This window comes from Brachionichthys hirsutus, chromosome 10 (genome assembly GCF_040956055.1).
Source record: "Brachionichthys hirsutus isolate HB-005 chromosome 10, CSIRO-AGI_Bhir_v1, whole genome shotgun sequence".
In the NCBI taxonomy this organism is placed as follows: Eukaryota; Metazoa; Chordata; class Actinopteri; order Lophiiformes; family Brachionichthyidae; genus Brachionichthys; species Brachionichthys hirsutus.
In genome coordinates, this window is record NC_090906.1 from 12,724,912 (window position 1) to 12,748,034 (window position 23,123).

Here is a 23,123-nt window from a genome sequence, read left to right on the forward strand (position 1 = left end):
CAGAAGCACTGGCATCATTGTTATGAAGTGCTTGGAGCGTCTCGTGAAGAAGCAGCCGTAACCTCAGGGACTCCTTTATCAAAACCTCCAGGGGAAGATTCCAGCGAGGCGATTGCGTGCTAATTGCATAATCACCTTAAGAAACCAGCGATTTTAATCTGTGAGCTTTTCATCGCTTTCAGACAGAGGTCAACCAAGGAGGTTGGAGGAGATGCTTCCTCCTCATTCACAAAATGACCACGAGCACAGGATATACCAGGGAAAGTGGTTTAGCATCATTGGTGCCGAGCTTGTACCCTGACATTTTGGTGTAACGGCAAAATCAGCACTAATGCCTGCATACGCAAGTTATCTGTTCTTGGAAAGCTCTGAGGTAAAGACACGAGGTGGAGCTAGACGTGGTGGAGATGAAGATGCTGAGGTTCTCCTTGGGAGTGACCAGGTTGGATAGGATTAGAAATGAGACAATAAGAGGGACAGTGAAGGTTAGACGTTTTGGAAATCAGACTTTGATGGTTTGGACATGTCCAGAGGAGAGACAGTCGGTAGGAGAATGCTGAGGATGGAACTGCCAGAGAACAGGACTAGAGGTTGACCCAGGAGAAGATACATGGACGTAGTGAGGGAGGACATGAGTGGCTGGTGTTGTGGAGGAAGATGGAAAGGACAGGGTGAAGTGGAGAACGTAGGTTTGCTGTGGCGACCCCCCACGGGGCAAGCTGGAGGTACAGTAGTAGTTGTTCTGTTCTTGAAAAGTCTCAAAAGTCTCCCACGAGGAGCTGGTTTGCTTTGGTAAGCATGCTCTGACGATGAGGGCCGGTCCTCAAATACCTTTTTGATTCTTTCATTGGATTGATAAGTCAAACTTCCACAGATTTTCTTTCAATCCAAAAGGTAAGATCCCAATGATTAAATACCCCTCCTAAAAAGTATTTAATGCAACTGAAGTTTTCATGTGGTACCCAGAGATTCACAGATTCTCCAGAGTTATGGCCATTGGCGGTAAAGACTTGTAAAGGTTTTTTCCTTCCTTTGATCGTGACGTTGACTGGAACAAAACTGATTTGGGTCTGTGGAGGAAACAAGTCAGACTCTTTACCAAATGGCATCGTTCACTCGCACAAAGGCATCAACGTTGCTTTGCTCGCCTGATTTAATGCACCTGTTGAAAGCTTTATGAAGCTGTGGTTTGTTTGCTTTTGCAGCGCTGGAGTTTACTGCCCTATATTTCATTGCAACTTCCTATTTGCCTTATTGTTTGGTTTGGTTTGACGGAACGGTTTTATTTTATTTGGCAGACACGACTGTGAATCGCAAACGTCTTCATTTCAAAGGGGCAAATCCACCAAGACAAAGATTCCCTCGTTCTAAACAGAATACTTCAAGTTGTCTGGTGACTGCACTGTACGGTGTGAGAAACAGCACACTGGTTGGATTTAACCCTTCGCTGGTGAGATCAGTCTTTGCTTTGAGAGGTTCAACATTCACCTCTACATATTAATAACTAAAGTGTAAACAGGGCACCGTGGGCAGTAGCCATACCTCAGTTTCAGGAAGCTAATTCCACGCTTTAAGTCAGAGGTGGCCTTGTCGAAGCCGTGACCCAGCTGAGGCTGCGTGCTACATGCAGGCAGGGAATTGAACACAGTCCCGCCGCTGATTTAACGACGAGCCCCGAGTAATCACACTCTCGAGCTTCATGCTGCCAATTAATTCAAGCTAGCTTTCCCCCGGAACCTCTCTCAGGGTCGAGGGGGATGAGAGGAGGGTTATCCACGTGACACCCAGCTGCAACTGTAATGAGCCTTGTTGTGTGTGCTTGTGAATGTGTATTTATGGGTTATCGTGTGTTGGGGTTGGGGTAAGGCGGGTTGTCTGTTATTTAGTTCAGAGACTGCTGGGATTTCTCCCTCTGCATAAAATTAATCAATTTATATTCTTTAGTAGGAATGCATTTTTTATTTATTCATGACTTTTTGTGCTGCTTGCTTATGCGTGTGACTAGGAAACAACCCTCCGAAGCATTTTAGCCTTCAGGAATGGACACTATCGACTCAATGTCACTAGTACCCATAAAATCACAAATAAAATTAAGGACTACTTTCATATTATTTATTAGATATGTATGAAAATGCAATTAGTATGTGATGATACCATTATACACACACACACACACACACACACACACACACACAGAAGTCATGGGTAAAATGTGTGCTATTATCTTACTGCTAGCGCGAGCGCTTAGCTGCACATGAAGCAGCACTGAACATTGTTGCGCGCTGGGAGGGATTTTATAAGCCAATGAGGATGGCAGAGGGTGAAGGAAAGTTCTGCAGCAGGATTTGGTCAAAATAAAACATTTTAGTTGTTGCACAAAAATGGAGCTCCATGACTGATAACACCTGTTTTTTAATCTCTACTTGTGACTTTACATTAAGTTCAATCAAACGCCAGTCCCCTCATGACCATCACCTGTCTGAATAGCAAAGAAGCACAACAACGCGTGGCGTCACTTTGTCAAAGACTTTGTAAACTGTGAGATCTCCTCAACCAATAACGCCCGAACACTTTCTGACTGAAGAGGGGCTCGGGTCAGCACAATTTAAAAACTGAGCAAACACAGCCGCACTTAACGGCAGCGTCGCGCTGATTCAGCTCCACTCTGAAACTGTTGACCGCAGGCTTGTCCGACCTGTCACGTTTTAAACTGCTCTCCAAGCATCAAATTGTCTAATGACCCTCTCCGGATTCCACTCAGTCAAGGGTGCTGTATTTTAAGTATAATTACTCAAATTCAGTTACCATGGTGACACTCGAAGAGGTGTTTCTGCCCTTGCTATACCAAAAGAGAGAGGTAATTGATGGTCTCCCTCTGTTTCCTTGGCAACAATAACTACCCTAACATCCGGTCCTTTTTCTCTTCCCATCGTTGGAATTTTCTGTAAAGGTAAATGTGGACCTGTCTTCTCTGCTGGATAGCGAAGACAAGAAGTCCAAGAATAAGAGGGGGGTCCTTCCCAAACACGCCACCAACATCATGCGCTCCTGGCTCTTTCAGCATCTCATGGTGAGGCACAGAGGGTCGTGTCTGGGGGGGGGGGGGGTGTTTACATTAATCTGAAATGGTAATAAGTGGGCTACAGTAAGAGTCCCTTCTATCAATAGATTCCGTCTTCTTTCAGCACCCGTACCCAACAGAAGATGAGAAAAGACAAATTGCTGCTCAGACAAATCTTACCCTTTTGCAAGTCAACAACTGGTAAGATGCCGTCCTCGTGTGAAACAAGGTGTCCACCTCACAGTGCTATGGTAGAAATGACTGGAGACTTTGCTCATATGAGGATGAACATTTATAATAGTGGTGATGTAGCGCCATCTTCTGGTCATACATAAAAAGTGCATATAAATTCCCTCTGACAGTCCTCCAAGTTCAACTATTTCTGTTGTAAAGTGAACATACTCATGGATATTTGTCATGTATGAAGATTAAATCTGGAAAATCTGATGGTTGTTACTAAAATAAGTAGATTAGCATTTATGTATTAAATAGGTTAAACTTATTGAGGTTCCCTCAACACTTTTTGCAAGTAAAATTTTATCGTGCGTCTTAAGTGGTTTCTGTAAAAAACATAATCATGATGTTTATATCCTTAAAGTGGTGCCTGAACATCACTCTCAAAAATGATTCCAGAAGATGCAAATATTTTTTCCAAAGGTTTAATCTGTGTTACTCTAAAGTCTTCTGGACATTGACATGTGATTGTTCCCAACCTTGCCGTTTTTAGACGTGCAAGTCTTTCTTCCATATTCCATGATTTAACTTCCTTTCTCCTTGTTCCCACAGGTTCATCAACGCACGTCGGCGCATTCTCCAGCCGATGCTGGACGCCAGTAACCCTGACCCAGCTCCTAAAGCCAAGAAGATGAAGTCCCAGCACCGTCCAACACAGCGCTTCTGGCCTGACTCCATCGTGGCCGGAGTTCTGCAGACACACAGATCTCAAACAGGGAACAACTCTGACAGTACGGCACAAGTTGAATTTCCCTAAAAATAAATAGAAAGTGTTCTCATCTTCCTAAATAGTAATTGCTATTTGCATACATGCATGTAATCCTTTGTAACCACCAGGTGGCACTACTGACTCTTTTTATGTATCTGAGAAAATGTGAAGCCAAAAGTCAGAAACAGAAAAGCAGAGACTCCTAAAACTATAAATGTAGTGTGAGTGTGTGCGTGGTTGGTTGGTTGTCTATGTGTGTGACCCTGCGAGTCGCTGGCGACATGTCCGAGGTGTACCCTGCGTCTCGCCCGTAGCAAGCTGGGATCGGCTCCAGCAGAACCGCAATCTGCAAAGTGGAAAAGAGGCTGTAGATGAGATTGTTTAATCTACAAGAAGATGAATGGAAGGATGGATGGATGGATGGACGGATGGACGGACGGACGGACGGACGGACTTGCCTCCTCCTAACCTCTCCTGTTTTCTCCAGACCCGCTGAGTATGGACAGCCTCCAATCACTGTCATCGGACTCGGCCACCTTGGCCATGCAGCAAGCCATGCTGGGAGCTGACGACTCCATGGACGGCACTGAAGAAGAGGACGAAGAGGAAGAGGAGGAGGAAGAGGAGGAAGGGATGGAGGACGAAGAAGAGGAGGAGGAAGGAGAAGAGGAAAACAGCAGGGGGAGACGAGATCTGAGCATGGAGCACCGAGAGGAACTGGAGTAGACTGCGTGAACTTTGACCCCTCAGTGCGGCTCCATTCAGTCTCGGACTCTGATGCTGAGTGACTTATGAGAGTATTTAAGGGCCGAGTTCTCCGAACTCCTCTTCTGCACAGCCATGGTGGCGTCCTTCATGACCATCATGACCAGGAACACAGAGGGGAGGCGCTAGTTTTAATCCGGACTACGTGTTGCGTCATTTGAACATTGAATGTCTTCATGCAGCGAGCTCATGAAATATTTGGACAGTCGTGCATCTGTTTCCTCAGAGACTCATTAAGTGTGGACGCAAACGCTGTGGAAGCTCAGATTACTTCCAGATTAGGACTGCTGGCGAGACTATTCCTGATTACAGTAAAGTGGATGCTTTCAGAACAGAGACATTTCCAGGAGGTGTTTTTTTTTTGCATAGCAATGAACTGAACAGGAAAAAGAAGAGCCTCCAGGAGTCCCACGTACAACATGCTGATTATTCAGGTGTGAAACCTTTTGACCCTGCACGTGTGTAAAACAACATCGCTTCGATTTGTTTGCTTTTTCCACTCTCAAAAATGTCAGATACGGATTCCTGGTTCACAGCGACAAATCCTGATGTCATGCAAATATAAAGAAAGGGCGAAAATAACTTTGCTTGTGACTGCGATGAACTGGCGACTTGTCCAGGGTGTACCTCCCCCCACACCTCTTGCCCGTAGACTGCTGGGATAGGCTCCAGTAGATATCCACAACCCGGATTTCGGATTAAGCGGTTAAGAATTTGACTGTGAAAATGTGCGCGTGGATTCAGATGATGATTCAGAGCCAATCCATGCGTCACTCTCGTACTTTATTTCTTTACAGCGCCCCTGACCACACCCAGGGTTAAGACCAATGCTGCCATTGGCTCCTGGATGGATGCAAGTATACTTGCTACTTAAAAAAACACGGTTGCTGGGGGGGGGGGGGGGTGAGAGCTGCGTATGCTCTATGCAAGACCTTCTAGGAGATAGTTTGCTCACTAGGAGAAATGTGAGGAGTTGAAAGAAAGGAGCGCTGTCCAAATATGTGTAGAAGTTGCCTCCACATCATTTATGCCTTTTTGAATGACTCTCAGGTCGAACAACACTCGGCATGTCTCTTCCTCATGAGTGAAAACACTCGACTCACCGCTCCAGCACGACCTTTGATACGAGCTAATTCTTTATTTTTCCACGAGTAGTAACCCAGTGCATACAGACTGCAACTATGTTGTGTAGATTAGCGCTTTCCTATGTTTGCATTCTGGTTGCATATTTATCGGGTGTTCATGTTCCGGGGGCTCAGAAGGCAGCTGAAGGAAAAGCGTGACGACGACAACGGCTTCTGTTGATGTTGCAAACTTTCTGAATAAGTCTATTATCTTGCGGCGATGCACAGACTTGAATTCTACCATCGACCTTTTAGTAAATTTAGCTTGTGTTTGTTTTTTTTTTACCTCGGTTGAATCTGTCACAAAATGAAAGCATGGCACTACAAACTGTCTCACCCCCCCCCTCATCGCCAACATCAGCAGACAGAGGATGGACAAAGACTTTGGATCCCCCCCCCCCCCACACACACACACACACACACTAGCCGCTGTCATTTGCTGACAAACTTTTTCAAACAAGAAAACAATTTTGTTGAAAATGGAAGAAAAGAAAAAAAAAAACCCTCAGTAGTAATTTCTCTTGCAATTTTATGTGAAGGATTTTGAAGAAGCTGTGAAACAAGCGCGTCTCTCTGTTTTGTACTGAAACACACAAATGGAGTTGCTCGTTTCTAATGTGAAGATGTCTGGAAAAAAAGAAGAAAAAACATTTTATTGAATGTTCTGATTGTTCATCGTGAAGTATGTCATTTATTTTCTCAATTATTATTTTTAAATGGATCTTCCAGAGCAAGTGACAGACTATAGGGAGCAAGTGACAGACTATAGGGAATATTTCTATTTCATTTGTACACTTTGTTCTCATAATCTATTGTGTTTCAATAGGCCAGTTTTGATAATTAAAATATGTAAAGGTACAGAGTTTTACTTTGTCAAAATTCTGCTTATTTTCCCTGAACTTGGAAAGCGCTCAGAGCACAAGCCTCTGCCGAGCAGCTAACCGCGCTACACGTGCTACCTATGAGGCTGCATTAAGTAACATCCGCATGGTGCATCCTCGGTCCGTCTCTCCTCCTGGTAAGCCATTCACACGATGTGTGAATGAAAGCGGTATTCAGGATTCGGACCCTTTTCTGTTGCTCCGTGGTCCAGTTCTGATGCGCAAGTGCCCATTGTAGGTGCGCTGGGATGCCGGTTGAGTTCCTCTGCCTTCCTGACTGGGAATGTTTGCATCGGTGACGTCAGAAGAGTTTAAAGATCTGAAACTCCTTCTCAACTCAACCTGAAGTACACAGCAGATTCAACTGGCAAGGATTGATTACAAATGGGAATTCTCTACCTCATTAATTGGCATCATCCGGTGGGTCCAGGATGCTCACTCCGACCCACTCTCATCCAACCCCGCATGCTTTAATGGGGTTTCGGTCCAGCATGGACCCATGTGTTCGTTTAACAAGTAAGCATATCTTTGAGATCAGTTGGATAAAGGCATCAGGACTCATCATCATCATCATCATCACACCACCTGAAGTCACATTACATTTTAAAACTTTAAAGGACATCACAGTCCTGCATTGGTGAACACTTTGCCCACGCAGTCAGAAGGTTCTGGATTCCAATCCAGACCTGGGGCCCTTTCTGTGCGCTCTGGGTTCTCTGACTTCCTCCCACAGGTGAGAGAGGCTGTGAATGATGAGACCGACTGCAACACCATCGCTCCACAGAAGGGAGAGAACCCACGCAATAACGCACATATCTGGAGGCAGCATCGCTCTGCTTGTAGCCCGCCTTTACAGATTACAGCACGAGCAGCCTAAATATTGGTCTAACTGCCCTCCCCTTCCCATCACGTGGCCCTCCACCCACTGGTTACAACTCTAGCCTGTCATTTAACTGACTGTGAAACGCCCGTTCGCACACTTTTCCAGCCAGCTACCACGTATAAGCGTTTCTTGGGGGGGGGGGGGGGGGGGGGTTATCCTCCCTCTGGGTGTTCGCAGAACTCCGCATTCTGTTGTCTATTGTTGCAGCTGCGACGTTTGCATAATTGCATACTTGTTTTCTGCGCTCCTGAAGAAGTTCCATCTTTAATTGCAGCAGTTCCCTTCTCTTCATTTGGTATAAAACGGTATAATGTGATCGGATATTTAGCGTTGCAATGAGGAGACAATGCTCTAAAAAAAAATACCTTTATCTACTATTTAAGTGATCCAGATATCCATGAAAAAAATATGAAAGTAAAAAAAATATATATAATTATTTTATATTTCATTGCAATTAAAATATTTAACATAAAATAAAAAGAAAAGTGAGAAAATTCCTCATCTGCTTGTATCCTTGTGTAATTATTCAATTTCATCGAACAATTTCAGTTAAAGTACAGATCACGGAACTTAGATTTATACTTTCCACTATATTATAATATAATTTGTGACATTCCACATTTTCATATTCAGAATACGAATATGAACAGAAGAGCAAAAAAATTGGAGAAGACATGATGGGGGGGAAATGAAGACAGCCAGAAGTCAACACAAACACATGAGGGGAGGACATCCAGGTGCGTAGCTACAGGAAGTCACGCCCCCTCCCACACAGACATAGAAAGAGAGGGAGGTGAAGACGCATGACATATGGAATATTCATAAATATTCATAGACTATGACAACTCTTGTTACTTATGTTAATAAATTCACAAAATCCTTGCAAAGCGCATCAAGAAAAGAAAACTTTACTCTTCCTTCGCTCTTGACTCACATGACCCAGAAAATATTATTTACATCTGTTAATAATGTTTTCAGATTGTTTTCTGCAGACAAACAAACAAGCAAACAAAAACGGGCGACCCTCAGTCCACTTGTGCATTTTCATCTCAACGCCATCCTGGAAAAAAAAGAAGATTGTGTCTGCACGTCAGGAAGCGTGAACAATAAACTACTTTATGTTGCCGGGGGGGGGGGGGGAATTGCTGTGCAAAAAAATAGCAAGAAAATCATTTTAAGCACTGTTCAAAAATGATCATTATTATCACTACATAACAAACGAGAACTGGGACGACTGCGATAGATAGATACGTCTCACACAAATCGCGTGTCGGGTTCATTTAAAATGTTGTCTTAATTTCAGCGCTCTTCTGATTCTGTGCATCAGAATTCAGTACATGGAAACATGTACTGCAGAGGTCCGATGCTTCCCGGCCGGATGGTGCAGAATCCCAGCAGCAGCTTTAGCTCTGAGGCTCAGCTGCAGCAAAAAATAGCCTCAGAATGACAGAGCCTGCAAAAGCCACTGGCGTTGGTTCAGCTGTTTGAAGTGGGCCACTGCCACCCTGGCTTGTAGTGTGGTCAGACCCAGAAAACACACACACAACTGCATGGCCCAGTGTTGCGTACTCGAGGTCTGCTGCATTCAGTGTAATCTAGGCACCTACATCCTACATGCTCCCAGATGTCACCCCTGTAATTAGAGGCAGTCCGGGTCGGGCCTGGACCAGCCCAGATCCAACCTCCTCCCTGAATACTTAAGAGCTGTCCAACACAGAGCAGGCTTCTACTGCATAGCAGATCCACTTCTACGTGTACCACAAAATTAAAGTTAGGACATAAAGGTAAGTCACTTTCATTGTATCTAATATATAAACATAAAAAAGTTCTGGAGGTTTTCTCTGATTACAGTAGATTGTATTATATCGCATCATGAAGAATAAGCATATAAAGACTAGCTGTGCACGTGGGGGTCAAGAGTCTGCTTCTATTTACCGTGCACATATCTGAGGAAGAAAAAAAAACAAAACCTGGAATGTCTTCTTATCGCTGGGCAGGTACTCAAAATGTCCATCGCGAAGGAAGCGGCCAAGGCCATGCTATCTGATGCCCTGCTGCAGGACAGCCCCGGGATACACCGGATCAGCCACTGGAACTGGAGCTGCCTCTAGACAAGGTCATCAAGTTTGTGTCCGTCGGCCTTCCCCTGATGCTCGTGTGCATGGCCTTCGCCCGCGAGGTCTCTCTGGGTGAGCAGCCGTCTTTTCCTTTAGTGTCGCCCACCGCCCTGCCTTTCCCATCGGACCCACAGTTTAGCTCGGCCGCTAACTTTAGTTTTCTGTTAGAAGTTTCAACTGATCGTTTATTTGTGGGCTTTAAAATTACCCCCCCCCCCCCCCCCCCCCCCCCGTTTGTCCTCGCGTTGTTTATTATTTGCTTCCTTGACTATGCCTTTAAGTTGAACCTGTAATGAGAAATGTCAAGTGTATTAAGATAAGCCACGAGGCTGGCGACTCCTCCGAGGTGTTCCCCGCCTCTGGCTAAGAGCAAGTTGGGATCGGCTCCAGCAACTCCCATGGAAAGAAAAGGATGGACGCGTCTCAGTTGAGTTAAAACTCCTGCACACAAGTCCTTTTGTTTCCCCGGCAGGATTTAGTCTTAATCCTCATTTCAAAACCGAAGTTGAGCGCAGTAAAAATAAGAGCTGTAATTATGCAGCACTTGCGTTAAACCTCTGATGCCGTGAAGCAAAAGGGAAAAGGGACTCGAACGCCTCTCACGAGGACGACTTTCCGGGCTGACTTCATTAGCATCATTAGAGCGCCGTCACGCAACCACACACCTGGTTCGCTTGTCTGACCCGTGCTCCTCATGCACTTTTTTTATTTTATTTTATCTGAATCTGCAACTAAATATGGAACAAGCTCTTTCCTGGCCCAAAACTCTGCCAAGTTTTGTGTAACTGTACTTTTTTGTGTACAAACAAACAGTACAATACACACAGGTGGAATTAAAGATGCGTTTTAGATGCTCAAGAAAGCAGACAAACAGAAACATTGATTTAAACCACTTTCATTGGCTGCAGCAACAAAATTCTCTCTCTCTCTCTCTCAAGTCTTTCCACACTCGCTCACTAAACACATGTCTGCCAATCCAAAGCATACGTGGCACCAGTGGAGCACAGTTCCTCTGCAGAGGAGGCTGATTCTCCTCACTTTGAACTAAACGGCATCTCGTCTGAGCTGGTCTGAAATCAGCCCACTGCCCCTGATGCCAATTGCTTGGGGGGGGGAGGGGGGGAGAGATTGAGAACAGCATTCACAAACTGGGGGGGGGGGGGGGGGGATCTGCCAATATGGAAGATGTAATTGTGGCGTGGGAGTAGCAAATAGGAGCCGTGGCAAATATTTAGGCTCCGTCTCTGTGCCAAGTAACTTACGGGGGCTGGAGTAGCGGGGGGGGACATTTAACAAGCTTTCATGAAAGGAACACATGAGAAGGCCACGGGCTGTTGTTGTGTAACATGCGCACAAACACACGTGCACTCACAAGCAAAGTGGAAACGCCAAGCTGCTTGGAAGCGCGTGCTTCAGCTCGTGTCAGAACTGCAGCGCCTCAGCCGGAGGATCGAAGCGTCCGACGTGTCTGAAGTAAAGCGAAACGTTTATCTCTAGGCCGGTGACACAGCTGATCATTCTGTGACCAAGCACATGGAAATGCGTTGATATGTCTAAGACCCCTGCATTAACCTGGCTAGGAGCAGGAGGTTCAGAGCAAGGCTTAAGTAGGCGGAGGTTGATGCGATGATGATGATGATGAGGGACAGGTGTGCCTCGTCCCGATTAAGCAGCGCTCCTGCAGCCGTGCAAAATAAGCAAACGCTTTGCAAACCTCAGCATTAGGATTCATGGGTTTCATTCACTTTCTACAATTAAGCATTTAGATTAAAAAACAATTGTCACCAGACATGGGACCTTAATGTCAACATGTTTGGGTTCCTTCTATCCTCGCTGTGTTTCATTCCCAGCAGGGTTTCAAATCAAGCCCCTATCCCTAAACCAAAATAAGAAATGTTTTGATTTGTTTTTCTTTATGCTAAATATTTATTTATTTATTTGAAAAAAGAAAACTTGGGACAGAATTATACACTTTTTTAACACATAAAAAAGTGCATAAAAAATTTAAACACTTGTTAAAGGTCATTTTTTAAAATCATGTATTCCAACATGACCTCAACTGCCAGAATTTGCCAGAATTATAAATTAATATAGTCAATCATTACCTCAAGTGCCATAATTATATTTTAGTCCTCACTGTCAACAAGTCAAAATGCAGCTAATTGATCACACGCACACATCCGTGTGTAATTGGGCCGTGTAATGGCTGCTTATAATGAGGTGGACTGGCAGGAGAATTGACATTCTGACACTAAATTAGAGGCAGTTTTTCTCCTTGCAGAGCAGATGTGAGGGTGGCTTGGAAAAAGAGATGTTTCTGTTGCTCTGAAATATCCAGGCGCACCCAAAGCCTCCTCCTAGCCTCTGTTTAAGGGTGGAGCAGGCTTTGGAAAGCAGAGGGTCCATGTGGTTGGACTGAATGCGGCTATATCAAGGTGAACTAAATATAAGGCGCTGCAAACTGTTTTTAGAATCCCAGAGCATTTCTAAATACCAGGTTGTCACCGAGAAGTGCACGATTTCCGGAGTGAAAACGTAAAGAACTGAAAAGAGCTCATGTGTGTGTGGTCGTGGACCTCCAGTACTGTGCTGTGTGTGTGTGTGCGTGCGTGTCAGAGAGAGAGAGAGATATTAAGTGCTTAGAGACTGCTTGAAGGCAAATTGTTAATACAGGATCAAACGAGGCTGCGCGTCAACGTTTGTTTATTCTGCAGGGCCTCAGATCAGCTGTTTCCCTCCCAGCAATTTCACCATCAAGCAGGCCGGCTACGTCGACACGTACTGCTGGGACTCGCTCATGCATCACGAGCTCGACAGCAACGGGAGCTTTGAGGAACGCTCGCTGTGGGTACACAAAGTAAGTTAATCAATTCTGATCAAGCTCGTTTCGCTTTTAATACCCGCAGGGAGTAGCGGAAGAAACTAAATGGTTTATTTGATGCAAAACTTTGTAATAAATGTAAGGAGTGGATTTATTTTTGTGTGCGTGTGTTGAACGTATCTAACCTGGACGTATCATTGTTGATTTGTAAATCTCCCTCCTTCATCCACCAGATGTTTCCTTACTCGCTCATGGCCATGGCGGTGCTGATGTACCTTCCAGCTCTGATATGGCGGCAGCTCGTCACGCCCACGTTGGGCTCAGACCTCCTCTTCATAATCGACGAACTGGACAAGTCGTACAACCGCTCGGTGCGTCTGGCCGGGAGCATCCTGGACATGCGGCAGAACACGAAGAACCCGCTGACGTTCCAAGCTGAACTGCAACGGTGAGCGTCCAGTGCACGTTGGATCAGAGCAGCACTGCTCATTTTTTTTGGGGGGGGGGGGGATGTAATTGTTTTTGTCCAAATAAAGAAAAATCTCATCCTAGTGGAAGTTTGGACGGAAAGTTCAGAAAGTTTTAAAGTGTTGATTTGTCCCTGAACTGGAATTTAATCACTTACATGTCACAGCTCCAATAATTGACAATCTGTCAGTGACAAATTGTACCGAGGAGCTATTCCCCTGTCCTTTAAAATCTCTATGGGTGGCACGGTGGCGTAGTGGTTAGCGCTGTCGACTCACAGCGAGAAGGTAGCGGGTTAAAATCCTATCTGTGCGGAGTTTGTACGTTCTCCCTGATTCTTGTCCACGTCTGATTGCAGGGCCAAGAGGAAGCGGTATTTCGAGTACCCCCTGCTGGAGAGATACATGCAGTGCAAGCAGAACTCCTACTTCCTTGTCAGCATGCTCTTCTTGAGGGGCTTCCTTCTCCTCACCTTCATGACTGCGGCCTGCCTCTACCTGGCCTCCTTCCACCTCTCCGCCTTCATGCAGGATGAATTCAGCTGCTTTGTCCGGACTGGCATGTTGCGCGATCAGGGCTGGGTTCCGGAGCTCGTTCAGTGCAAAATGATCGGCCAGCTGGTCTTTCAGGTGATCAGCGTAGCCAACGGCGCCATTTACGTCCTGCTGGCTCCTCTAGTCCTCTTCAGCCTGATCCGGCTCTTCGTTTGGGACACCTCCTTCATCTCGGTGTACCAGCTCCTCCCGGCTCTGGACGTCGTCAACCACCGCAGGCTGACCTGCCCGCTGAATGACCTCAATGTTCTGCTGCTCTTCTTGAGAGCCAACGTAGCACACCTGAAGTCGTACGGGCAGGTGAGGGCGCTGTGCTCGCTGGCGCCACCTCAGGTCGGGAACGGCGCGGCAGGGCAGGGCTTGAACGCAATGCTCACCCAAGAGGAGTTGGAGGAGCGGGAAGAGGCTGCAATGGAGCTATCAGAGGAGGTGGAGGAGGCCAAAGAGGAAGGGAAGCTGACCTTGGTGGATATCATGACAGTCCTGGGCGCGGCTCAGGGACGAGCGGTGAACTGCAGCGAGAAGAGGCCCCTCGTGGAGGAGAACATGAGCCTCGGTAGCGTAACAGTTATCTACACTCTCAAACGCATCCTGCTAGCGGCTATTTTCATTTACATCATCTGGGATGCGCAAAAAATTATTAAGTGACCTACAGAGGACAGATACATGCTCTGGAAATTAAATGGGAGTCTTTTAACTCTTTGAAACCTCTAAATACATAAATAAGTAACTCAGATACTCCCACTGAATACAGAGTAAGCTCATCCAAGTGAAAACATTGTTCTATCATTTTCTCTGTCTTTTTTGTCCTTTACCTCATCACTTGTTCTTTCTGTTTTTGAACCCAAACTGAACATAGTTAACATTTCTAAAAGGTCTTGTTAAAAGCATCGGCTAAAGCAGAACACAAGCTAGAGAGAAGAGAAAGAGAACGATCTGTGGTACTTCCTATAGCTCTAACTGCACTCTCTGTCTCTTCACAGAGCCAAACCACCAGGGCTACCATGAGTTGAAGGAGACTACGCCATTCGGCCATTACTAGGGCTTCTGCAGGCTGAATTAGTGTGATAATAGCGGGCGGTCAGGGGGAGGGATGTCGAAGGTAGCCGTGGACACCAATCAAAGGTTACTACAGTCTCGAGGGAGAGAGATTGTGAAACTACCCACTGAATAATTCTGGCAGGAAATGCCATTGAATGGGATTTGCCGGTCTTCAGCATCTGTATGTTCAAAGAAGTCTGTGACGGCTAATGCTCAAACGGAGAGGAGGAAGAACGGCTGTCATAATGATGGCGTGATAATAAAAAGAAAGTAGGAGTGAAGTGTTACGATACACACAAAAAAAGGGAAAAGAGATGTCAGATCAGAGACAAAAAAAATGTTTTTCAGTGTTCTTTTTTCATCGTGTACAGAATGTTGATTTTTATTAGCATCTCTTTGTTTGTTTATTTATTTGTTTGTCTGCTTGCGGGATTACAGAAAAACAACTTGACAGATTTTAGAAACCTCAGTGGGATGAGTGGGAATATTGTAAGTTTAATAAAGGGGCGGTTCAAGCCCCCCTCTCACCCCCATCACTGTAACATTGCAAGATAGACTTTATCATTTACCTGATGGATTCAGTTGAAACTTTGGGGCCAGTAGAAGAAAGGGGGCAATTCTGGGAATTCTTTCCACTTGTGTGAACATTGGGAGATTGGGCTTGTGTGATTACTTTTAAAATTAATTGGACAGGATTTTCCAAACAAAGTTTCATAATTTTTTATTATTCATTAACATTGACAATTAGTTCAAGTAGATTGTTTGATAATTTGCATTTGGTGTGAGGATAATTGAATTGTGATTGTTGTATATGCTCTAATGAGTATTCCTCTCCTTTTGTTTCTGTACTCATTCATGTTTTCTTTATCCACAAATTAAAACAATTTTTAAATATAAAGGTGTTTTGAATTGTATGTAGTTCAAGAATTCTTGTAATCCATGTAATTATAAATAAATGAGTCTGAAGAAGTGCTGGTGTTTTCACTTTTTTATATATAACTTTTCTTTTTCTCGAATTTTCTATATTTTGTTTTTGTTTATTTCTTCTTCTTTTTTTGTAAAGCACATTGAGCTACTGTCATGTATGAAACGGACAGGCTGAAGTGGAGAAGGTTGGGTTGCTATGGCGACCCCTCACGGGACAAGCAGAAAGAAGAAGGAAATGAACTACATGCTGCAACAGCCCTGCTCCGACCACTTGAGGGCATCATTGAGACATTTTGGACCCAAACTGGCTGTATTTTTTAATTCTTTTTTTGGTTGCTTTTATACATTAATTTAGGACCGCATCACAAGCGGGGTCACTGCCGGTATTTATAATTCCTGTAATCAAAACAAAAGGGAACGCAGTCTCATTCAAATCAGCCTTATCAGACCTTTCGCAGGCCCAGATTCCTCTGCCAGAGTCGCTAAACGCTGCTGGGCCACGGCCAATTTCCCAGAGTCACTGAATGTGAGGAGGCTGGTTCTGCCGTCACTGGAGCGATGCCTTTTGGAATACAAAAAATAAAAATGTCAGCCATGTCAGCAGGGTGGACACCCACTCGACCCCACTCAGTGTTTCAGGATATCAAAGGCATCGTTAGCTCGCTCTGCGCTGGCGCTCTGGTCTGTGCGGATAACGGCATGAGGCCGTATCCTCGTCATAAGGGTTGCATCACTCCTGGAAGGGGAAGCTACATAATCCACTTAGTCCCTTGCCTGGTAGTTGGGTGCAAACTTTAAGTGTTGTCAGCTGATGAAGAGGCTGCATCAGGTACAGACAGACAGGTGCAGTTATACCCCAGCTAGCAGCGAGATGCTAACCGCAGGATGCTGCTGCTTGTCTACACAGAGGAGGGATCGTTCAGTCCGGAGAGATGAGGTAATTATTGCAGCAGATCATTTGTGTAAATTATTCCGTCAGAACGTTTCGCTTTGCTGAAGAACGGTAAGCCCTTAGAGTTGTAATCCAGATGGTAGTGGCGGTGGCGGCCGATTACTCTGCAGAGGCTGAAGAGGTTGATGAAATGATCAAGTTGGGCAGCGATGGTGAGGTGGTGGGGGGGGGGGGGGGGGACACAGCAGCCGCTAGACTAATTGAGAGACAGGGGGGATCCCTATCGAGACAAAGAGGGATCTCTCGCATCTTGATATTTTCCAGTGTTCAATAACCTGACATTGTTCTCATGTGATCACATGACTTAGATAAATCTCCCCAGCATATTGTTAACCAATCCTGACTGCAACGTTTCTTCTTGCTTTTATCCTGGCTTTTTGTGCAGTCATCCTTCAGCTCTTTCACACAGTATCCGCAACCATTGAATATAACAAAAATGAAATATAATAAAGCACATTTAGCTCATCAAAGACCTCCCTGACACTTGGCATGTCAGGAGGCTTTTAGAAACCGGCTGTGGCTTTCATTACGAGTCCATTCATCACTCTCTTACATTCATCCTTGCACTCTCTTAAGTTTAACTTGACTCGTGAGACATATGCAAGAGCAAATAGTTCTATAGTGATGAGAAACCTCTAAAGGTTAAACAAAATTAATAAATAAAATGAGGGAGAAAAAAACAACCCTGTGAAGCATGAGACGTACAGTTTAGATCATTCTGTGTTCAAGAAGCATCGTCGTGCGTGGCGGGGGGGGGGGGGGGCTGACCTCGCAATGCATCAGCTGGTTAAAACCCACATTTAGATGTTTATTTAAATTGTACAAGAACAGTTTTTCTTTAAAACAACTGAGTCTGAACAAATTCAGTGAAATGCTCACATGCATGCTACGAAGGTCAGGACTGTTGAAGAGGGAATGAGGACAAGAGGACAGATGGAAGTTCAGCCAGTCTGTCTCTGGGGACCTTTCCCCAAGGTCACCTTGAAGTTTCTTATGTATGTGTCCGTCCGTCTATCTCTCTCTCTTACCTTTCCCTGTTCCCTCCGGTTTTCCTATCCTGCCATGTCTGACCTCCAGGCTGAAGATGCTGGGATGCTGCGGACACAGGAATGTGTTCGTGTCTGTCTGTGTGTGTGTGGGGGGGGGGCTGTCAGATCCTGATACTCATCACGTCCTGACGGCTGCTCATACACTTCTGCAGAATATTGAGATGGCCGTTTCATTTCAGCGTATTTATTTAATTGCCACTTGTTTGCATGTAGTTTGGTGACTTTTGCTGCATGAACTGCTTCATCTTCTTTTTCATGCAGCTGCAACTGACTCGGTGACTCCTTAAAAACAACTGTCACAAATTTGATAGAAGTCTATGAATCTACGAAGGTTTTAATGAGGCGGACCTCATTTTTTCTAACTTGAACCGCCAAAAACTTTGATATTTTTAGTTCCATGTTTTTCCCCAATACAGAGACATCGACTTAAAAAAAAACAAACTTAAACTTCTGCTTGAACTATTCTCCAGAGACACTCGTACACCTCGTTCTAACCGCTTATCTGTGAACATACAACTTTGGAACCAAGCCATCTTAAAGAAATCCCACATCCAGACATCTGTTCAGTCTTTGGACCAGATATAATTGGAAATCTGTTCTTGCCCTCTTGATAGTTGCCGTCAATAGATGGTGCGATGAGCATAAAGACGTGCCTTCCTCGGAGCGGTGAAATCGACATTATGATATTTACGCTTCATCCATCAAATCGACGAGCGCGGCTCAGTCCCTCGTGTCGAACAGCAGTAATTGCAGTCAAGCGGTTCTCGCGCCTCCTCCCCAGCACCTCCTTCACTCCATTTAGGGGGGTGTCTGTAAAATGGTAGATCTGCAGGTGTAGTTTCCTAGAGTACAAGATGTGGTGTTGAAAAAGAAAAGCAGTGAAGTTTGTAAAATCCAGTTTAGGTTTAGGTTGATGAAACTCGAGTCAGATTTGTGTCACGTGTGCTGAAATCCAGAAAACAGGACACGTGTGGAAACCCTACATGTTGTAAATGTAAAGGTTTGCAGCCAAACAGCTGCTTTTACCTCGGTGTTTTTACAGTGTTGCTTCCTACATGTGTGACTTTCTCGCGTTTAGACCTGCGCACATGCTACTCGAGCTAACGGTCCTCTGGTTGCCCATCCCGGAGGCACAGAGGACTAATGTTAGTTCAGTGTCTTAGGACGTCTGAACTTCAAACACCAATTAATTTTTTTGTTTTTTTGTTCCTCCTGAGGCACAGCCGAGGTTCACTTTGTCATAAACAGGGGGGTTAGCCTATATCTTGTAACCTGCTGGATTTGTTTGTTTGTTTGTTTGTTTTTTTTAATAAATGTGTTTATTCCAACATGTATTTTTTTAAACATGGTGTGTAGGACGGGGATACGTCTTAAAACTCAAGGAAAGAATTTCCACACACTGAGGAGTTCAATGTTACTCACTGCTTCGTTTCAGTGCTCGGCCTTCATTCAAGCAATCTCACCTGTGACATAAAAACAACACACGGGTAAACCTGCACACACAAATATGGCTGCATCCACCTGTATACGTGCACAGAATGTGCACCAGGTAAACAAGCAGTAACTGTGTTGTGAGGTGCGATGCTTTTTTCGGCACAGATAATCCTTTTGAGGCAGGTATATAGGATGCGCGCCCCCCCCCCCCCCACCCGCCCACATGTGCAGAGGTGAGGCAGGACCTGGGGCTTGATGTTCTCTTTCTTTAATGTTTCCACAGCCCAAAATGACTCTGAGACGTTGCATTCCTTCGAGGGGAGACTGCCTAACTGCATGCTGGGAAAACTCTACTTTCATCCATATCCTCTCTATGATGTCTCAGTTCAGCGGACACCAACACCTCATGGCGTTTTGTTGCATAATCCTGGAGTTCTACCTGCTCTTCTGGCATCATCCACCTCCTTCCACTGTTTCAGGTACACTGCGACGAACCACACGAGCAATAGTTCATGGTAGAACATTGTAAACTGAGCGATGAAATAGGGTTACTGATCTACCTCTCTTTTAATATCCTCCTGAGACCCAGCCAGTTGGCATGTCCTCTGTAGTGGACATTTGTCCGTTACAGATGGGCTGGGTCCCAGGAGGATATACATTATTTGCTCATATTTCCTTATCTGCGCTAACTCCCTGTGAATTCGAATTATTATTTAATCTCATAATTCTGGCTTCTTTTTGAAATTCTAAATTCATCTGCTCAAATTTGAGACTGACAAAGTGGTTGTCGTGAACATGGGTTCCCCTTCATTGCCGTCATTATACTTGGATCCTGCCCCCATTTTGGTTCTCGTTATTTCTCGACGTCAGCCAGTCCAAATCTTATGCAATTGGTTGAAAAACCTCTGGACAGAACAGTGGTTTCAAATACGATTATTAAACTAATGTATTAATGCATCTAATAAATCAGATCAGTTGATACGCAGCGCAGCACCCAAACGTCGGCTTGCAAATCCGCCTGGATGTCGGTGCCTGTACTCGATGTCCTATAAAGTACCAGCATACGGTTCCCACATTTTGTCTCCGTCTGGTGGTGGGGGGGCTGACAGAAACTATTGGCGAAGAGAACTAACTGCTGCACCGTCTGCTCCATCCTTCATGTTGCTCCCATCTCGCGCTCTCCACAGATGGAAACAGGCAAAGAGCCTTCTGCCCCAGAAACAAGAGGGGCCATATAAGACGTGCAGAAGAAGGAATATGAAATAAGCTCTAAAGCCGACATTGCGCAGAAAGAAATGAAAAGAGGACAGCCAAAAATGAAAAGGGCATTTCAGTTATGATGCTGGCGAGCAGGAAAAACTGATTCTCTAATTTCTCTGCATCAATTCGGAATAATTTTTGATAGCCTGTCCATCCTGCTTGCAGTGTCTCATTTCTGGGACAATATGCAAAGCCCTGCATCACTTTTTCCTTCAAGGACGTGCACACTAGTTAGTAGGGCAACAGGTAAGTTGCCTCCAAAGACCAAAAGGATGCCTGCCTTCGGATTCTTACTAAAAATGCAGCCAACACACACACACACACACACACACGCACACGAGGTATCGTTGGTGTATGTGTGCCAGAGCAGCTGCTGTGACTTAAATTATGCATGTTATCTATCAGTGGTGAAGATTCCCAGTGCATCTGGGTCTGGGTTATTAAGCTGGTGGAGAGATAGTGTTCTCACTCATAGAAAACAACCGAGAGCTCTACTGCCAAAAGACAACGACTGGTTGGAAGGCAAAGATTTCAACGGCGCAATGTGTGTTTATGTGCTCCAGACAGTGTGTACATAGTTTGTGCATCTGATATGGACTTTATTTCTTCATTGTAAAAGTACATTTACTTGAGTAAAATGCTCTTGTACTCTATTTATTCTGGCTGACCTTCAAATAGTCCATGACACAGGATTCAGCCTTCACTTCCTGATGGAAATGCAGGCAGAACTGCCCACGGACGTGACGATGATGATGATGATGTCACCCAATGCCATGATGGCAGAAACGGCTTTCCCTTGGAGATGCACTTGTCCTCCTTCGTCCTTGTCGTGTCATTCAGGCCCCTTTGCTTACGACGAATGACGGCTATAGCACCATGATGTGATGTGACAGACAGCAGGACTGAGCTGCACGCTTCTTATATAATTCACTGGAATGCACAAACTTTATGTGAGCTCTTGACATCGCTGTGCAGATGCATCTTTTTCACTTCATTTTTTAGTGGTCTTAAGATCTTTGGAGGTCTCCTGGCAATTTGAAATACGTCACATGAATCAGTTTACGGAGTTCAATGAAAGGACACTGCTAATTAACACATTCCATCTGCACAATATCGGCGATGAATAATAATAATACAAAAAATCAGCTTACTAATTATAATGTTGTATAAAGTTATCCAGACCTGTAGTTTGACCTGTTGGACTAATTTGGCAAATGTGTTGAAACATCGAAAAGCTGAGCTTGGATTCGGCTCTAATTACCAGACTTTGGATTCCACAGGAGAAACGGGGGCGAGCGGATGACAGAGTGCGTCTCGAGCAAAAGAAACAATTGTGTCTCGCCGTGAAAACCTCGTCTTCTAAGGGCATTTTCAATAACACAAGTTACAATTTCTGTCAGCCAATCAAATCAACACGATGCTGGCTTAATGGCCACAGACTCAAACCTCCGACTCGTGATGCTGTCCACCATGTCGAGCCACATCAATCACAGTGAGACGTTTGAAATGTCCTTTAGTCCTCTGGACAGTAACAGTAATCAGATCAACCCTCTCAAAGTACCGAATCCCAGTTCCCCCCATTATTCTGCAGGCTGCTAGGACACAGAGTGGGACGTGTGTGTGCGTAGGTGTGTGTGTGTGTGTGTTCACAGTACAGGGAGTGAAGGCAATATGATTGTATGAAAGCATTTAAAAATCAATACAATTTCATAAAAAGGGTGAAACTTTCCACGATCAATTTCTTCTATACCTACTTTCGGCTTGTCCCTTCAGGGGTCGCCACAGCAACCCAACCTTCTCCACTTCACCCTGTCCTTTGCATCGTCCTCTCCAACACCATCCACTCTCATGTCCTCCCTCACTACGTCCATGTCTCTTCTCCTGGGTCGACCTCTAGTCCTGTTCCCTGGCAGTTCTGTCCTCAGCATCCTTCTACCGATACAATCCCTGTCTCTCCTCTGGACATGTCCAAACCATCAAAGTTGGATCTCCAAAACATCTAACCTTCACTGTCCCTCTTATTGCCTCATTTCTAATCCTGTCCAACCTGGTTTTCCTGAGAGCCACTGTCTCTAAGCTGTACTTCTCTGCTTCCGACTGTTGTTTCCTCTCATCTCTCAGAATTTTGGCACTTTGGACACCAGTGAATCGCACTAATGGTGAGCTGTTGCAGATGTTTGATACAAATGGGTCACATCCCGACAGTCTCCCATAATGAGACCATTGTTGTGCAACCAGCAGTTGCACAAATTATTAACAAGCCATTACGGTGCGTGGCTTTCATCTATCGTAAAAGCCGGCTCTAATTGGGTTTGCGGGTTTGTATTTATCTAATGGGCAACGACAGACATTATTTTTGCTCTTCAGAGAAGATGGATCTTATTAGCATGTCAGTGGCTGCGTTTACATGGACACATTTAATCAGATTAAAAGCCTGATCGGAATGAAAATGCTTCATGTACTCACCCAAATCGGAATAGTCTGACCCGATCAAGCTCAATCCAATCAAGATTTTATTCCGATTGAGATGGGTGGTATGTGCCGATTGATAATCTGATCAGCGTGCATGGAAACACTTATTCCGAAGTTTCGGTACACGCCGTCCTTGTGGCGCTTGTCTGTGACGTCAGCGTTTCTGTTATTATTATATGGTTTGTTTACAACGGAAGTCGCTACGGCTTCTTCTTCTACTACTATTTCCGGTATATTTGGTAAAATTGTCAATTTATTCCGATCGAAAGTGTGAGGCATGAACAAGCAAGTCCTAATCGGATCAATATGTTTAGGGTCCGTGAACACAGTGCATCCGATTTTAATTTTAATCCGAATTTTGATCGGATTAA

General features: G+C 44.9%; 1 protein-coding gene across 1 annotated transcript in view; it reads left to right on the forward strand.

The window, feature by feature from the left end:
- pknox2 (pbx/knotted 1 homeobox 2) overlaps positions 1–14,265 on the forward strand; it is a 29,032-nt gene extending 14,767 nt beyond the window's left edge. The window contains 11 exon segments of the mRNA XM_068744498.1: positions 2,951–3,070; positions 3,186–3,262; positions 3,848–4,026; positions 4,492–4,735; positions 4,801–4,816; positions 8,356–8,361; positions 9,655–9,745; positions 9,748–9,846; positions 12,489–12,631; positions 12,829–13,043; positions 13,422–14,265. Of these exon segments, the coding sequence (XP_068600599.1) occupies positions 2,951–3,070; positions 3,186–3,262; positions 3,848–4,026; positions 4,492–4,735; positions 4,801–4,816; positions 8,356–8,361; positions 9,655–9,745; positions 9,748–9,846; positions 12,489–12,631; positions 12,829–13,043; positions 13,422–14,265 (2,034 nt within the window).
- The last annotated feature ends 8,858 nt before the right edge of the window (positions 14,266–23,123 follow it).